The 19,294-nt window shown below is 39.3% G+C and overlaps 1 protein-coding gene across 1 annotated transcript in view; it reads left to right on the top strand.

The window, feature by feature from the left end:
• Nucleotides 1-19,294, top strand: part of LOC122792799 (extracellular matrix organizing protein FRAS1-like) — a 4,352,848-nt gene that overhangs the window by 1,572,220 nt on the left and 2,761,334 nt on the right. The window contains exons 24-26 of the mRNA XM_044060368.1: nucleotides 11,422-11,567; nucleotides 16,791-17,059; nucleotides 17,164-17,351. Coding sequence (XP_043916303.1) covers nucleotides 11,422-11,567; nucleotides 16,791-17,059; nucleotides 17,164-17,351 — 603 coding nt within the window. The remainder of the gene's footprint in view (nucleotides 1-11,421; nucleotides 11,568-16,790; nucleotides 17,060-17,163; nucleotides 17,352-19,294) is intronic.

The raw sequence follows: 19,294 nt of genomic DNA, 5'->3' as shown, positions 1-19,294 counted from the left end.
ATCTACATTTATGGTAAGTGTACACAACTGTACTTTTTTGCAGTTAAATTTAAACTACAAAAAAAGAGCTACCTTTAAACTACAACAAAAAGAAAAAAAAAACAAAAAAATCTTGCTTTTTTCCCACTTTCTGAAAGTTAAGAAAGTTCAGTTACAGATTTGCTGTTCTGAACTGTTTGGAAGTTTCTAGAAGGCCAGTGCTTGCTTGGGCTAAAGGGAAGTCTCTGTGTTCAGCAGTGGGAGTGGTTAACACTGAACAGCCTGCCTGTCCCTGGAGGAGTGGTTACTACCTAGAAGCTGTAGTTTTATTGGCCATTTTGGGTCAATTCTAAACTCCTTGATCTCTCTCTTAAAACCCTACAACTCTCTTTTTGCGCGGTTTTGCGCACTGAGCAGTGTCAGGCAGCACCGCCTAAACAGGTTTAAACTATTTCAGGCTCCACAAAGTCTGCTCTTCACTTTTTCCCTTAGAACTGTTCAAACTCTCAAAGTAATCATTCTGTTCTCTTTCTAAAGCCCTGCACTTGTTCAGCTCTTATAAGGAAACACTAACTAACTAAAGCAATACACCCTCCTTGACTTCTCATAAGTATTAGGCTCCCGATTGGTCCTTCCTGATCAAGTGAAAAATCAGTTCCCTTCCCTAATCTGATCAGTAAAAAAACAGTTCCCTATACTAATCTGGTATGTCCAAGGGTCAGTTTCAAGCTTACTCTCCAGTCCAGCTGGTGAATCTGGGAATTTTGAGGCAATGTTATAATTGCCGTATGTACACAGACAACCCTCTCCTCCTTCAAACAAACTCTAATACATGTGAGAGATGCAGTTACACAGCCAAACTGGAGGCAGAGCTCTCTCAACCAAAGACTGGCACAGTCAGTCAGGAGGATAAGGTAACCACCCACACCACAAATCCAGTCTCACACAGACCTATTGCATCTGCATACCCAACACATAAACACACAAAAACATACTCGGAGGCTCTAAATAAAAATCTGCCTAAACAGCAAAGACCTCCTAAGCAGATATCCAAGCAACAGCCACCCCTCAACAATACCCACAAATCACATATCTCACAAAATCAGTGTGCCTCACAGTCACAGCCTGGCCAAACAACACACCAAATACACTTGTTATAGGGGACTCTATTGTCCGGGACACTGACATCCTGCTCACCAGACTGAACAAGGAGAAGGTCACTGTAAGCTGCCTCTCGGGTGCCAGGATCCGCCACATAACGCAAGCACTCAGGTCACTCCAAAGCAAGTACAAGTATGACTCCGTCATTGTCCATGCTGGTGTGAATGACCTGAGACGTACCTCCCTGGACTACATGAAAAGAGACATAGAGTAGCTCTCTGATCATGTAGCCCAGGCTGGTATGACCCTGACCTTGAGTAGCATCTTGCCCTCACCAAGAATGATGCCACAGTATAAAGACAAAATGATCAGTTTCAACAATTGGCTAAAGTATTGGTGTCATTCAAAGGGGATCCAGTGTCTATCAGCTTGAGATGATATGCTCGACGAGCCACGTGTCTTCGCTAGGGATGGCTTGCACCTGTCACCCTTAGGCTTTCGTATACTGGCCAAGGCTCTTGCCACCCCCATAGTGCCTTTTTTAGGCAAGGCTCAAAGGACAAACCCACCTCCATAGACAACCCAAGGATAAAAAAACTAAAGGTAGTGCTACTGAATGCTAGAAGTCTAAACCTCAAGATGCACACACTCGAGGCTCTCCTCAGTATGGAGAAAATTGATGTCTGTGCAGTAACAGAAACCTGGTTCAAGGCTCCTGAGAGCACCCCAGCACTACCAGGTTATAACTTATACCATGCATTTCGGCCCCAAAACTCAGACTGAAGCACAAAAGGAGGGGGAGTATCTATATTCATCAAAGATACCTACACTTCCAGGTTAGTGGCACTGCACAAAGCATCGGAAACCATCCATGTGCAACTAACAGCAGGCAAAACTGCCTTTCAGTTTGTAGCCTGCTACAGAACACCCTCCCTATTACAGGAACCCCACTTAGCATTCCGGAGAATATGAAGGTCTCTCCAAACACTATGTTATTGGGTGACTTCAACTACCCAAACATTGACTGGGAAAACTACTCAAGCCCAAACACCCTCGCCCAACGGTTCCTTGAATTTATAAACTCTAACGCAGTGGAACAATTGGTCACCACTCCCACAAGAGGGAACAACATATTGGACCTGGTCATCACCGACATGGGGACTCTATGTTCCACACCAGAGGTAAACCCCTCATTGGTAAGATCAGTCCATAAACAAATTTCCCTGGACATCCATATCCCGCCCCCACCCCCAGCCAAGGAAATCACTGTAAAGAATTTCTCAAAAGCCAACTTTGCACTCCTCAAGACTGAGGTGGAATCCTTCAAAGCCCCTGGGCCAGAGTATAATACAGCCCAATCCACAGAATCCTTTACAAATGCATTCTATGAGCACCTGCAGGAATGCATGGATCGTGCTATCCCAAATAAAACCAAGACTCACTCCTCCAAAAACAGGTGACCGGTCTGGTGGACCCTGGCCATAAATAAACTATACAACAGAAGGAGGAAGCTACTACATGACAGAGCAAAATCCCAAAAAGGGAAGGCATCTCTGATCAGTATTAGCAAGAAACTTCGATCCCTCATAAAATCATCAAAGGCCAGTTTCGAAAGAAAAATTGCCCTAGACACTAAAGATAATCACAAGACCTTCTTTAGTTATGTCAGGAACATGGGCAAAAACTCCCAGATATGCTCTGAATTGTTGCATAACGGTACAAAACATACCGAACCTACAGACATAGCAAGCATCCTGGCAGACAGATTTAGCGCAAACTTCTCCACTCCACCCCCCCCCCCCCAAAGGAGAAAATGCCTATCCCAACTGAATGTAACCTCCCTGACATCACAGATGCACAGGTGAAAGCTGCCCTCTCCAAAGCAAAAAACACAGCATCTATGGGACCGGACAGTGTCCCAGGCTGTGTCTTACACGAGCTCCATGAAGAACTGAACCCTCACATTAAGTCACTGTTCAAACTTAGCCTTACTACAGGATATGTACCCAAAGAATGGCGAACAGCTACAGTGGACCCACTCCACAAAGGTGGTGCCACAACGGACCCCGGAAACTATCGCCCCATAAGCCTGACTAGTCTGGTCTGTAAAGCTGTGAAGCTTATTATCATGGAACTCATAAACAAAGACATTGGGAGCCACCAGACACTGGACCCTTCCCAATTCGGCTTTGTTAAGGGCAGATCTTGCCTCTTAAACCTAGTTGATTTATTTGAAACAGTTACCAAAGCCATAGATGAGGGCAAGGTAGTCCACACAGCCTACCTGGACCTCGCAAAAGCCTTTGACACAATACCCCACCTGGGCATCATAAATAAGCTTACCAGCTTAAATATCAACCCCTATATCACAAGATGGGTTGCAAACTGGCTCAGAGATAGAACCCACATGGTCAGAATTGCAGGTGCCATGTCCGAATCCAAACCAGTTACAATTGGCATCCCGCAGCTCTTGTTCGGTATATATTTCTCTGAGGTTCAGGCTAACATGGGGGGGATTATGGCCGACAATGTTCGCAGATGACTGCAAACTGGGGGACATAATCGAATCTCCAGCTGACACAAGCATCCTCCAAAAGGGTCTCACAGAGACGGATGTTTGGTGCTAGAGCCACGGCCTCAAGCTAAATGCTAAAAAGTGCATAGTCATCCTCTTTGGGAAAAACAAGGTGCCCACAAATTACCACATAGGTGGTAATTCATTAAGTACGGAAGAAGTAATTAGAGATTTGGGGACCAACGTAGATAGTAATCTCTCCTTTGATAATCACGTTGCCAAAGTGGTTAGAAAGACCTTCTATATAGCCCACCCTATCACGAAAGGGTTCGCATCTAGATCAAGAGAGGTCATTGTGCTCCTCTACTCATCACTCATCAGGCCCATAATTGAAAATAATGCCCCTTTTGGGATTTACCTTACCCGACACCTGCAGCAACTGGAGAGACCCCAAAAGTACCTCACCAAGAGGATCATGGGCTACAAACAGATGTCCTATGCAGCTTGACTAAAGAAACTCCAGCTCTACTCAGTTGCTTACTGCCTACTCAGAGGCGATCTATGCCTGACTTACAAAGCCATGTCAAACCCAGAATTAATGGACATGCTCCACCTCAAAAAATCCAAGTCCCTCAGAGCTACACACTCCAGGGACGTAAACCTCAGCACAAAAATAAATAGGACATGCTGGAGGGACAGATTCATTTCCCAGAGGCTTCCCTCACTCTGGAATAGAATCCCAATTCATGTTAGACATAGCCCCAAGCTGACCCTCTTCAAGCGAAATCTGGACGCGTGGATGGGAAATCACAAATTAACCCCTGGGATCTTTTTTGTGTCCCTGCTAGACAGAGGCACAGTAAACTAATCTTAAAAGGGTACCTTTTGTGACCTACTTTACAGAGGCACAGTAGGCTAATCTAATAGGGAGGCGGAAGCCAAATACACTCTGGCTAGGCTTATAAATGCCCTAGGGCAGATAGCCTAGTATCTACCTATGAACATTTAACAGTGGACAGCAGAAACTCTCAGGCTATGATCGTAAAGCTGATATGTTGAGAAGACTTTTAAAGATGGAGTATGAGGTTTTTTTTTTTATCAAAGGTGAATCGGGTGATAAGTAAATTTATGTAGATCTTTAATTACATGTAAAGGGAATAGAAGTAAAACAGATGTGAAACTGGTTTTTGGAATTTACACATATTTATATATGGCAGAGTCTTAAGTATACCAGGAAAGAAGAGTGACATCTGGTCACTAAACTATTTACTATCAATAAAGTAAGACTTAATTTAAATCTTTGTACTTGATTAGGGCACTGATTACTATTGACAAATTTCAGGCTCAGTCTGGATTGTGTTAATTAAGCAATCAACTTGTCCATATTGCAAGATTGTGATACATAGTCAAAGAAATTTTGCAGACATTTCTAGTCATAGTAACAGAATATTATCTAAAGTTAATCAGGAATTTAGTGTCAAAGGACTACTCATTATTACACGAGAAAACAAAGGGGGGAATAGTGCTATAGGTAAGAGACTATGTGCACATTAGAAAATTAGGCAGTAGATGGTATTGAAGTGCAGTACACTCAGTGACATCACCATATGGAACGTGTTGATGTAATATATGTGTATAAATGTAAATTAAACAACCAAAAGCGAGAAATGTTCGCTAATGGGGAGAAACCTTTGTTCATCAGTTTATGCATCACATGCCGCAATGTCCATGTAAGATTTTTCTTATAAGCAAATGTATAGTGCAACTGCATAGAGTCAAACCACAGTAAGAACTTTCATATTAGTTGTTTGTGTGTTAAAAGAGGAAGTGTAACATTGAGGAGAATGCAAGGTGAATGGTTTGTGCCATGCAACCTGTCTCCGCATGTATCTAGCTGAATCATTTTGTTGTGATTTGTTGTTTTTTTCCCACTAAAAAAGATTGCCTCTGGTAGATCATCTGTTTCTCCTATAGACCCTACAGATTCTACTCTAGTCAAACAGAAAATGTTTGTCCTGTAATGTGTAAACTATCCTTGCTCATGATCACTTCTTAACTTTGATCTTAGATAATATTTCACAGTGTGCAAGTTACAGATGTGCTGGACCTAATGATTTTTCAGATATGGTCTGAAGTTTTTCCCATAACTTAAAGGAAGCTTTTGCTTCCATAGTCCTTGAATAACTTTCACCCAAACTTTACGCTTCCTTTACACGGTAAGATCACTTTAAAAGCTGGCAGAGGAACCAAGGTTTTGGGAACAAATAGAGAAGGAAAGGTAATAGGATGAGAAGAGGCCTAGAAGACATTTGGATTGCAGGGTATAAACTGACTATACTCTTATCAGTCCCTGACAGGAAAGGCAAAGAGAAGGGAATAGGGGACACCTAAATGAAAGACCTGGGTTTTTAACTGAATACAGAACAGAAGCTGTTGCTAAAAAAAACGATAATTAGGAGGACATGTAAAATATTGCACAATTAACTGTAGGAATCCATCAGAACAGGTCAGAAAATATTGGGAAGAAAGATAAGATATGCACTTCACAAAGAAACCATGGGAGGCAATGTGTATGGCTCCCAAATATTCAACAAAGTCAAGAACATTTAGAATTTTTGCCTGGAAGTGTTTTATATCCCAATTGGCCTCCAAAGAATTTTTCTCAAGTAGATGGCAAATGTTGAAAATGTAATGGGGAAGAAAGATATAACTGGTAACATATATTTTGGGAGGGTAATGAGGTGGCTGACTTTAAAAATTCCCTGCAGCGTACTACATCAGGAATACTTAGCAAGCAGATGTTTTTTTTTTGAGCTGGTATACACAGTCTTTATTGCCAAGACATAGTAAGGCCTTGATAAATTTCTAGAAAAGGGAAAACAGAATCTAAACCAAGTATAACTGAAGTAGTAAAAATTGTAACAGAAATAAAAAAACAAGAAGTTAGATCTTTAGAAAATGGTATGAGTAAATTACGTATAAAAAATGGAAATTGTGGGAACAATGCATGCAGAAAAATGTTTTGGAGGAATGAGGATTGGGGAAAAGGCAGGAAATGAATAATTTGTGCATTGTTACTTAGCTTATATGATATATAAAAATAGATTTGAATTATAATGTTTGTAAATGTGAGCTTGTTAATATGGTTTGATTGCTTTTATATCGATGCAAGTTTGGCTTTATTTTGTTTGTGTCTTTCGGCTTTTCCTGGTTAGGGGTCGCCACAGCGGAACTCCGGTCCGCTAATGATTGGCAGTAGATCTTTACGTACTGGCTTGCCGGGCCTAATGCACAACCTTCAATGGAGGAACGCCCATTCATGCATGTCGCCACACAGAAGACGCTCTAACTGAGAATCGAATGGGCAACGTCTAACTGTGAGGCGACAACGCTACTGCAGCACCACCACTGCAGTTATTTTTATTAGTGTGGTCAATGATCAATGTCGTTTTGACAAGATTATCAAATGTCATGTGATTTGGTATAAACCTTTGATGTAGGTGGATTAAGTATGGAAGCACGGGGCTATCCCACTTAGTGAGTAAAGAGGTAAACAGTTTATAATCATGGTTGAAAACAGAAATTGTTCTGTAGGAGCCGAACTTCAAGTGGGTACTTTCCAAGTTTTAGTAGTATTGGCAATTTAATTGACTTCCATGTACCAGGAATACCTCTAGTCAACAGCACAGTATTAAACAAAGCTGTAAATTCTCTAACAGACTCATCCTGCAGTAGCTAAGATATCTGGAACCAAATGGCAACCTGTCTGAGACTGGTACTTTCCTCCTTGCGCTCTTGATAATTCAATAAAGGTATTTAAAAAATGACATAGGAAATGTACATAAACTAGATACAATCCAGTTTGGTTTTGTGAGTGGCAGCTCATGCCAGTTCAACCATGTGGACATTTTCAAGAAGGTCACTAATTGTTGAGGGCAAATTGCTGCATACTGCCAACCATTATCTGACCAAGGCATGTGATACAATAATCCACTTGGGCAATGTAGTTAAACTGATGGAATTAAGTGTAAACCCCTTGTCACCCACTAGATAGCCATGTGGCTCTCAAGTAGGACCCAAGTACTTAGACTAGTGGAGCCCACCTCCAAAAAGGTGGCGCTCACATGTGGAAACCCTCAGAGCTCTATGCCATGCCCACTCTGTTTTGGAATCTGCTTGTCTGAAGTTAAGATCAACGTCATGGGTCTTTAGCTGACCAGGTTTACAGATGATTGTAAACTATGTGCAGTCATGGAATCCCCTCAAGATACTAATATTCTCCAAGAAGGGCTGGCTCAGACAGATAACCGGTGACAGAGCCACAGTCTAAAACTCAGTACCAAGAAATGCAGGCTAGTACCCTTTTGGACGTTGGCTGTGTCTGGAAACTTCCTCAGTTATAATACATCCCTAACAGTAGATCTAGTAGTCAGGGGACTTGGGGGTACATGCAAACAGTAATCTGACCTTCGACCGTCATGTTGATAGTAAGGAAGTCATTCCATGTTGTACAGGGTATGGCATCTAAGTACAAGGAGGTCATTATTCTGCTGTATTCAGCCATCATCAGACCAGTCATTAAGTACAACAGCGCCTTCAGTGTGTTCCTGACCAGACACATGCAACAACTGGAACACCCACTTAGGTGCCTCAAAAAAATATATGGGGGAGAGGGTAAAAACATGTTTTCTATGGAGAACTTCAAAGCCCTGTCCCTGTAGTCAGTCTCCTACAGATTGTTCAGGGACGATCTATTCCTGGCTTACAAGGCATCCTTGGGTCCTACTTGATTTATCTATTGCATATCCACAAAACAAATAGCATCAAAACTACCTGCTCTATGGACTTATAACTTGCTTGCAATGTGAATAAGACACGTTGTAGACACAGGCATGTGTCTCTGAGAATACCACTCCTCTGGAACAGGTTTCCCATCCATATGAAGCAGAGTTCCTTCTTAACCCAATTCAAGTGTAATTTGGACCAGTGTATGGGGACTGGAAATTCAACCCCTGGTCAGGTACCTGTGTCTCTGATGGACAGAGGTAGCCTATAAATAGTTGACCACAAAGCCTCAACCTACATATTCCCCCCTCAGAATAAACTTAGGGTTACTATAAGTATAGAATGTATTGGCTAGGCTTAAAAAGATTCCTGTGGTCATTAGCTTAGTGCACACTTATGAATCTATATGTAATGTGAACTCTTTACCAAATAGCAAGCACTTATCACATGGTATACATCACACAGCCTGCTGTGAAGTAGTTTAAATAGTAATGTTTATGTACATGAATCATTGTCCATGGCCAAGTACAACTTGCATCCTTTTTTCTTGAAATGGCATAGAGTAGCATGTAGTACACCCCTGTAGACCAAGTCTCCAATGTTTTTGATAGAGCAAATCTCTGTATAGCATGACAGTGCCAGAAACAGAAGTGGTGGCAGACAGCTTAATAATGTATATTAATGCAGCTCTTTTATAAAATCTGCTGTACATTAGTAAGTTAAGTATCACTGCTGAGATGTGGTATGAAGGCAGAATGGGAGCCATGACTATAACATGGGAGCTGGTGCTGTGAGAAGTCCTGGTGAGAGCTCACCAGCATTGCTGTGCTCTGTGAGGGTAAGACATGTTTGTGTGTGGCAGTATGTTTGCCTGCACTGTGAAGAACTATGTTGCTACTAAGTGTTTTCCTATAGTACAGTGAAGTTACTGTTATTCCTCCTATATGCTTTTTGTTCCCATGTCTGCTGACAAACGGGACTCTTTGTTCCCCTGTGCTAAAGAATTGTACTAATACAGTTTGGGGTTTTGAGCTGTTTGGAGTGGCCATCATATAGGCAGTTATGAGGGTTACTTGTGCCCTCACCAGCATCCTGTCGGTGAGAACAGTTGTATAGCTTAACTCAACTTGCACGCTGAGATGATGAGCCACCAAAATTATCTTCCCCCTGCAAGAGCACGTTCCTCCAGGTGGTTGCTTGGTGAGCCAAAAACCTGTCCTCCTCCCTCACCTGAACCACAGTTGGAACTAGGGTCACTTGGGTAGTAGCCAGGATTTTATCCCTGAGTGAAAACAAAGCTAGTTTGTCATTTATTTATTTATTTTATTTTAATATTTCTTTACCAGGAAAGTTCGACAGGGACTGAGCCCATCTTTAGCACAGTACCAGGGAGAAATACTCCAGATGCATGTCTTTGCAATGTGGGAGGAAAGTGGAGCACCCGGAGGAAACCCACATGAATGCAGGAAGGACATGCAGACTTTGCACAGAAGGCACCCCAGCTGAGAATCAAACCGGAAAACCTTTTGCTGTGAGCTGGCAATGCTAACTGCTGCACCACTGCACCACCCATATTTATTTATTTTTGTGGATTTGTCAGTATTACTGTGTTGTTCAGTGCTGTATTCTGAGCAACATATTTGCAGGAGAGGGTTAATGGTGTGTTCTCAACTGCAGCTGCAGCTACACGGTTGCTGTCATATAGATTGCCTTAGTGGGACTAGTCCGTATACAGACAGTGTTGCATTTATGAATTATGTATAGTCTACTGCGTGGCCATTTACGTCTGCATTTTTGGCATAAAGTGCAGTGATCATACAATGGGGCAAGACTGTGTACATCATCTTAATCCCCTAAGTAAGAATTTTACAGGGTCTTTGTATGCTGTTTTGCAGTATTCAGAAGCACAATATTTGTTAATATAATTGCAGCATTGCAAAGTAATGGGTGGCATTTGAGAGCACATGCGAAAGTAGATAAGAAGAGAATAAGAAAATTAACAGCAGCAGGAGTGGCAAAGTAGGGGAAGGGCTGAATCAGTTTAGATGATGTAAACAGGCAACATGGTATGAGCTAAAGCATTTGAATTATAAAGACTCATTTCAATGTACACTTCACTAAAGCTAATTCTCTGCATGTAAAGTAACACCCAGTAGAGTTGCATCTGTATCAAGGTTGCCAGTGTGGAAAAGAATTGTTCTACTTTTCAGGCTTTCCCCTGAAAATGGGGTTTGCCCAGATGGAACTTCTGTTATCTAAGATAAAATTAATAGCTCCTTATTTCAAAAAGTCCAAATCACTACTTGGCCTGAAACTGGAAAATGCTTCCCTAAAACCTAAGGAGGGTAATTTATTAATTTGTATAGAGTATGAGTAAACCAGTCCTCTTACACTTATTCAGATCTGTGAATCTGTGATCTCTGCTGGAAGGATGTATATATGGACATTTATGTGTACCAGTCAACCAGCATGCTTCTGAAGGCTTTCAGAAACCAGTGTACATGGAGAAAATTCACACAGATATTGGGAGAACATGCAACACTCAACACACATGGTGATCAGAGGTCAAGACTGAATTCTAGACCTTGAAGTTGTGAGATAGCTGTCTTAAACCACTATGCTAAAAAGAATATAGTGCAAGAGATGGACATTCACATTACAGCAACCATGATTGCATTGCCTTGGTAAAGAGGAAATGTATAAATGAAAACAGGACACATCAGTTGGTGTACTATGAATTGCAGTCGGTGTAATGTTTAGCTGGGGAGACAGAACTGGTCTTGTACTTGTGCCCCACTGGACTGGGTTGCACTCATTAAATGATGATCTGATGATGTGTCATCTTGAAAGTGTCTTGCTCTTCCTTAATGAATCCTGTACTCCCTTCTTGTGTCACTGTCCATTTGTCATATACAGTATCTTTTACAACGACTCTAGTTGTACCGACACATGTATTTACAACAGTGCTGCACACATTCTGAATGACTTCTGTATTACTTTCACTGCCTGTGAGTTTAGTGCTGTTTTCTCTCTCTTTGTAGTTTGTCCGGAAAGATGTCTGGGGTGCAGCAGCACGACATACTGTAAAATCTGTGACAATAACACCTTTCAGAAGGACGGCCTTTGTATACCTGATTGTGATTTGGGTTTTTATGCTAATACTGAAACCAGAAAATGTGATGGTAAGGTTTGATCAGTATTTGGTTATTTGAGTATTTGGTTTGCACATCCTATAATGCTTGCTAAAAGTATCAAAATGTAAACAACCACTAAATGTTGAATTTATTTAGATAGCTATTTTATTTCAAGGTCGTCTTTTGGTAAGACCGGAAAGTTTACTTTTAAGTAGGTCTTGGGGTGGTGGGGGTGTAATAAAGGCACAGTGAATGGCATTCACTTTACACAAGACAGCCTTTCATGAGTTGTGTATGAGCATACAATACATTGAGGGGAAGGATAATAAAACTTTATTATAAAGGCGTTGCCATCTTCTAGCGCTGTTTTTAAATATGTTTCCTCACAACCACTCCTGCAGACACACTCTCCTAAGAAATACTGACTTAAAATTATCTGTTCAACCTCAGTACCATCAGTATTGCAATTGGAGAGCCTCTAAGTTCAAGTGGCACTCAAACAACAAGAAATAAGACAAAACCAAGCTCAAATGTTGGTAAGGATTTGGGCAGTAATGGAAATTAATTTATATACTCTCCTAAAAAAAAACTCTGTTTTTGTGTATAAATCATCTTACCTTCTCTAGCACGTTTTTTTTTTTTTTTTTTTTTTACTTACCCTTCATCTACCAACATAGAGTATTTCCTTTAGGAAGGACTCCAGTGTTCAGGTCTTGAGAGCTTTTTGCCAAACCCTCTGATGCATCCATATGTCACTATAACTTCTCCCTAGCATTTTCCACAGAGGTGAATGGTATCCTCTCACTATATAGCTCAATTTTAAAATATCTTTCCTCACAACCACTCTTGCAGAAGTGCTTTCCCTAATGATGTACTCACTAGTAAGTCAGCCTATGTCTTGGCAATGCCTTTACTTTTATTCACTATCAAGTAAAGCATTTATCTATTTTTAATGTGATTATTGCTGGATATATTTGCATTTGCTTTTTATTGTATTAGCTATTTTTATTGTAGTATTGCATTGAGTACAGTATTTCTGATTGTAGGATATTGCCTAGCATGCCATGCGCAGAGAGAATGTTGTTTTTGTGTTTTACTTAATCACTCAACTGCTGCTATATTATGTGATCCATCTATTGGACTGGAATTGCTGTTTTTTTCAGTTCATAATTTATTCCAAGAGCAAAGATTCCTGTGCAAGGTCAATCTACATAGCACAGCTACAGTATTGGAGACTATTTGGTGTGTAGCAGTACTCTGTATTCTATTGACTTTTGGTTAAGATTTGTTTATTATTTTTCAATTAAAAAATTCCATATCATTAACAGTCTCCACCTGATTGCTTATGATGTCTAGGCACCACTCCACTGGTACCTTCCATGATCACCCTCCCACTTATATCAACCAAATCTGTACCCACTAAACATCATACTTAAAAATTCACTCGCAGGCTGTCCCAATTTTAACCATAATATCTTTTGTTAGCCCTGCAATCTCTCATTTGGTCTCTGTTAAAACACCTGCCACAAGATGAAGCTGTCTCTACCTTCAATAACATTTTCTTGGATGTTTTCAGCAGTCTCGCAACTGTCTGACATTAAACAATTAAAACCATCCACCAACAATGACTGTCCAAAAACAATATAATTCTCATGTAAGAGAACAAGAGATAAAATCTAGAAATCCTGGCTTGCTAACAGAACACCTTGATTTCAACAAAAATACAGAAAGCTGAGAAACCTAACTAAAAAACAAATCTATCTGGACAAACAAACTTTATAATAACCTACAAAATCAACACAAATGCAAACCTAAAAAAAATGGCCTGGGCCTCATTTAATAACAACCTCCAGTCTATCATTAAACCCAACTGAAATCCGTTACCCAACAGTTCTAACTAAGAAATTGATACTCATTTCAACAAATGTTTTGACAGTGTAGCCTCCCTCAACATAAACATCCTTCCTAATGCACCCGCTTCATCACAAGATGCTCATATTCCTTCCCTTAACCCGTACTCTTCGCAGTCTTCTTCTTCCTCCCTCACTAAACCCTCTTCCAACTTTTCTTTTTCAAACTAAACCCACATCTACCTTTATGAAATTACTTCAAAAACCTAAACCTTTCATCCCTTAAATAGACCATCTGCTTTCAGAATACCTAACAATAGCTGCCAATGTAATAGCATATCCAGGGCTGTCACGGAGTCCTATTTCCCTTCTATATGGAAACACTCTAATGTCACTCCTAAAGGTGGTAACTCTTCTGATATATCTAACTTCCATCCTGTAGCTCTCCTTTCTCCCCTGTGAAAGATACTCTGAAAACATCAATCATAAGCCAATATCGACTCCTCTGTACCCCACAGTGTGGTCTTCATCCCAAACACAGGATAACCATTGCTCTCATCCCATTCATGGACACAGTTAACAAGGCTAAGGATAAAGGACAACTTATCTCAGGTTTATTTTTTGACCTGTCCAAAGTCTTTGATATAATATCACATTGCAAACTCCTTCAGGAACTGGTATCCCTAGGACTGTCTGAACCCATACTAGTGTGAAAACAATCTGTAAAATGGCTCAGTACACCTCATATTTTCTAAATGTCCCTACAGGAGTACCCCAAGGTTCCATTTTAGGGCCTCTTACAATTAATATAGTCATAAACATCTTACATACTTCATCCAACCAGGCAGTACTCTTACATATGCTGATGACTCTACACTAATCTGCTCTGCTAATAATAATCATAACCACCTAGAACAAATAACTCAGAGAGCCTTTAATTTCACAGAAAACTGAATTAAATGCCCAACTTCTACTCAACCTAAAGAAAACCAAGCTGCTGCTATTCTTCCCTAAAAATTTTATCAAGTCTGGTCTCAATTTCAAAGTCGCTTCTTTGGATAATTCTGTAATTGAAACTGTCACACCTACAAAACTTCTTGTTAACCTCAAATTCAACCTACAAACCCAACATTCTATTAAAAAAAAAAGTGCTCAGCATGGTGTACACCAGCAAACATTTCCTCACAAATTCTAGCAAACTAACCCTGGAAAACTGATACCTACTACCTTCTCTTCTCTGTGGTGCTGCTGTTTTCTTTAACCTACAATCAACTGTAAGATCCAGACATAAACAGTGCTATAATAAAACTTATTGCTTCGCTGCCAACAAATTCCATTCTACCAATCATTGCCTAGCCTTAAAAGAAATTAATTTGTTTGAACTCCACCACTATCTTAACTACACCCAGCTGCTCACTACCGACAACGTTGTAAACAAGCCCTCAGACTGTCCCTCTCTTGGCAGTATTATACAAAACTATCATCCCACCTGCTCTCTACCATCTGATGTAGAAAAAAAAGAAGGCTTTCCATCCACAAACTGTATAACATAGCCAGTTAAAGTGTATACTCTTACTGTGTAGTTAGTCTGGAACCAAATACAATTATCTGTCAGGAACTACACTAATATTTCAACATTTAAGACCTGTTCTAAAAACTTTTTCTGAACGATTTAAGCTTTTGTTCTTGTAGTACTGCTGGCTAACCCCTTTTTTCTCCCCATCACCTATACATTATACTTTTACCTCCTCTGATATTTATCCCTTGACTCCACCCCCTCCTCACCTATTTCTCCTACTGTCTCCTATCTTTTACCATTCCACAAATCCAGCCTAACCACCACTTCCTATATTCCACACAACTATGAAACTATAATTTTATTTTTTCACTTCCAGATGTATTACATTCTTTTACTAACCCAACTATGTTCTGCTACGTAATGCAGCTTTGTTTAAACTCTTATCCTTTTAACTACTTTTGTTTAAGGGTATATGCATCATTACACTTATTCTGGTGTTTTAAACTACCTATATTTTAACTACTGTTTTGTTGAGTTCTATCTAGTCTAATGTTTCCTACTGCCCTGTATAATAACTACTGCACTTTTTTGTTTAAAACTATTTGCAAGGTATTGTTACTGGAGTTTTTCCTCCCTGCTCCTCTGCTGAAAAATGGCTTTTGTCCAGTTGGAATTACCTTGTCAAAAATATAAATTGGTCAGTAAATAACTAACAACAAAGAACTATAAAGTGCAAAGGACAAAACTGCTTATCATAATAAAACTTTTAATTGCTGCTTTTGTAACACAACTTCTTCAGAACACACATCAAAGTAAAGTAAAAAAAAATCACACAATTTTATATTAAATTCCATCCAACTGTTTAATAGAACCAATTAACCAATACTAATTATCCAACCACTGTTGAGCTTCAAAAAAATCCCATACCCAATTAACCCTTAAAAACTCTTTGAATTTTTTTAAGACAGTCTGAACTTTTTAAGGTATTTAAACTTTCTGTGATGTTATTTTTTATACTATTTCCATCTGCTATTGGCTAGTTTCATTATATTGGTTATTTGCATGTCTGGTTAGCTGATGGCAGAAGTAAGTGATGAGCCATTAATGGATTTGTCATTGTATCCACTACCTGAAACGCAAGACAGACTTTTACAAGATTTAATATTTCATCCTAATGATATGCAGAATACCCTGGTGGTGATGTCCCAAGGAAGAATTCAGGTTATGTATGGAAGAAATGGATCTACTGGATCCTTGGAAGGGTCCACAAATGGTACTCATACTGTAAAAGCATTTCCTACCACTATTACTTCATATTGAGATGTGGATTCAGCTTTGAGTTGTAATTTTAACCCACTTGTTTCCACACGTTTAAATGCTGAGAGATTTACAGTTCAGCAAAATGCAGCACCATTGTTATTGGACTTGGAGAAAGGGCTGAAGAAATATAGGGTATTGACAATTGAAAATCAATATTTTGAATATTCTGTTTCAAAAGAAATAGTTTCAAAAGGTTTGAGGTTTTTTAAAATTACCTAATGGCGTTCATGCAGGAGAGCCTTTTTTCATGAGCTGGTAAAATTTTTTGGTAAAGCCGTCATTGAACATTTAAGGATGCTGGTAAAAAAAATAATGCCAGTAATTTGGAGAAGTTAAAAGAAAATTTGAAAAAGATAGAGGAACAAATTATCAGCTATTTCCATCTACAACCCAATGTTAAAACCAGCTATGATGAAATTTTTTTGAGTTTGGACCGCTACGAAAAAACTGAGTGGCCAGAAAACAGAAGAAGGTATTGATTTATAGGCAGCCAAATCACTCAAGTACAGCTTATGGGGGCAGACTTAAATCCCAATAAAACATGAAAAACTGTACAGCCAAGTAATATAATACTTATTATTCAACAGAATTTTGGTACTTCTAGCCCATTAAATCCAGGAGAATTAGCAGCAAGGAACAATGGGATGTCGAACGTACAGCAAACTGAAGATGTTCTCACCTTTAATGAGCGTGGGTCGAATAGTTCCAGTTCTAACATGAACATTCCAGAACTACCATTGTTTTCACCAAATACTGGTCCAAATTTAGCGTATGGACAAAAATCTGAAGGGGGTTACAAAACAATTAAGTTAAGTCACTTAAGACTTTTCCAGTCAAAGTTGGGGAAAAAAGAAAAGTAAAGAAACGATGAAGGTCAATAAACAGACTGAGTGTGTTGATAATGTTAGTGTTTAATCTTTCCAATTTTCACTTGAACAATAATCACTTATCTGTTTTAAGATTGGGATTTGGGTTTATTCCTAGCCATAGAGCTAGTTTAACAAATAGTATTTTACAAGAGAAATGTTATACTCGTAAAATGAATTTACATTATCTTTTGAAAGATGTTAATGTTCAGCAGGGTCTTAGGAAATCTTCTGTTTATAATCCACCACTTCATTATACCCATAAAGTGCTTGAGAAGGCATGTGAGTATGAAATAAGGAAGGTTTTGACTCAAAAAACTTTACATTCATGTTTTAATCTTTCAGTAGAAGAAAAGCATTATATGGACTACAGCAGCAGTCAACGTTAAGATTTATGAAAGCTGACAAGGGGGTAGGGTGGCTGTAATGGATACTGATCAGTACAATGCTTCTATTGAAAAAAATTTTGTTCAGTAAGTTTTTTCATTGGATATTAGTACAAATTATAAAAAAAATATAAAAAGGCTGAGTATTTTTTATATGAATGTTTAATGAATGGGCAAATAACATCTGAGTTGTATGATTTGCTGTCAGTGGAACACTCCACGAGTAGGGGTTTTGTTTGGTAGATGCACAAACACCCCACAGACCCCCCCCTTTAAGATCAGTAGTTGCAGCCTCAAGTAGCGTCACAGAGGAAATATCCATGTATTTAGATTCGATATTGACTCCAGTAGTTCAAAACCCAATGTCCTATATTCAGGACTATTGGGATTTTTTTGAACTCTATTAGAACTTTTTGTCATTCTAATAAATTTTCACTAAATGAATGTTACATGTTCACTGTAGAAAGTACAAAGGAAGCACTCCACGGCTGGCACAGCACAGATAATTTATTGATTTAACAAATGAATTGGTTAGCGCTTTCACGTTCCAACAAAACGTTTCTTCAGACCTCAACAAACACACTCCCATATTGCATTTATATACAAAATTAGATGCTCATTATCCAATTAGTATAATGATTACATCATTTAAAGTGCAAGTAATAATTAAAAACATGTATTTTAAAACAGTGATATAAAGACAATAAAATTTTTATAATAAATCGTTAAACTAAAATCATTCATCTATATGATCTCAAGATGTATACATGTCAGAATTCATGAGACAAAATTAGTGTATGAATATGAATAAATAAGCATGGATATAAATATATATAAAATAAAATATATGATGTTCACTATTGCTGTGGTTTCGATGTTCACTTCAGTTCCTGCAGATGAAGCCACTGAATTTGTTAGAATCTGTTTGAACAAGTATACTCATATTGGTAAGAACAGGGTCATTTTGTATTGTTTTTTGTTAGAAGTATTGTTGTGCAATAATTTCTTTAACAGGAAATTTTATCAACAAATAAGTGGAGTAGCTATGGGGCGACAGTAGCCCCAGCATACATGAATTTGGTGATTGGTTGGTGGGAGAGGGAATTTTAACTAAGATTCCTGAATACAAAAATGTAGTGTTATTTAGACATTTTATAGGTTCATAGGTAGATACTAGGCTATCTGCCCGAGGGCATTTATAACATTTGTTAGTAACATCAGTTGTAACATTGCCTCAGGATACCCAGATTCACCAGCTGGACTGGAGAGTGCACCTGAAGTTCCCCTTTGGTCATGCCTGAATAGTAGGGTGAGCTGCTTTGTCGCTTGGTTGGTGAGGGGTGAATAAAGAGCCTTGTCCTGCTGGGCAGTCAGTGTCAGGGTATATTAGTGCTTGCTATTAGGTCTGAGCAAGTGCTGGGCTGTAAGATGCTTTTTGAGTGCTTAGGTTGAGAGTTAGACTACTTTCAAGGGAAAAACTGAAGAGGAGACTTAGTGGAGCCGGGAATAATTTAACCGTACCTTACTGGCACTGCCCAGTGTGCAAAACTGTGCAGCGCGGTTTTTATAGTATGGAAATGAAAGAGATAGAAATCAGCCCAAAATGGCCAATAAACTACTAACTTCTGGGCTGGAACCACTCCTCCAGGGACAGATAGGTTGCTCAAAGCTCCCCTCTCTCACAGGTGAACAGAGAAACTTCCTTCTATCCAAGTAAGGTACGGGCAACTCAGAAACTAGTATCACAGTCCTGAATTCAGCACTAGCATGAAAACTGGACTATACTAGCTTAGAAAGGTGGGAAACAAGGAATTTTTTTGTTTTTTGTTTTTGAAAAGA

The sequence above is a fragment of the Protopterus annectens genome, chromosome 2.part0, assembly GCF_019279795.1.
Source record: "Protopterus annectens isolate FY-2018-M chromosome 2.part0, PAN1.0, whole genome shotgun sequence".
NCBI classification, from domain to species: Eukaryota; Metazoa; Chordata; order Ceratodontiformes; family Protopteridae; genus Protopterus; species Protopterus annectens.
This window is presented reverse-complemented; position numbering and strand designations above follow the sequence as displayed.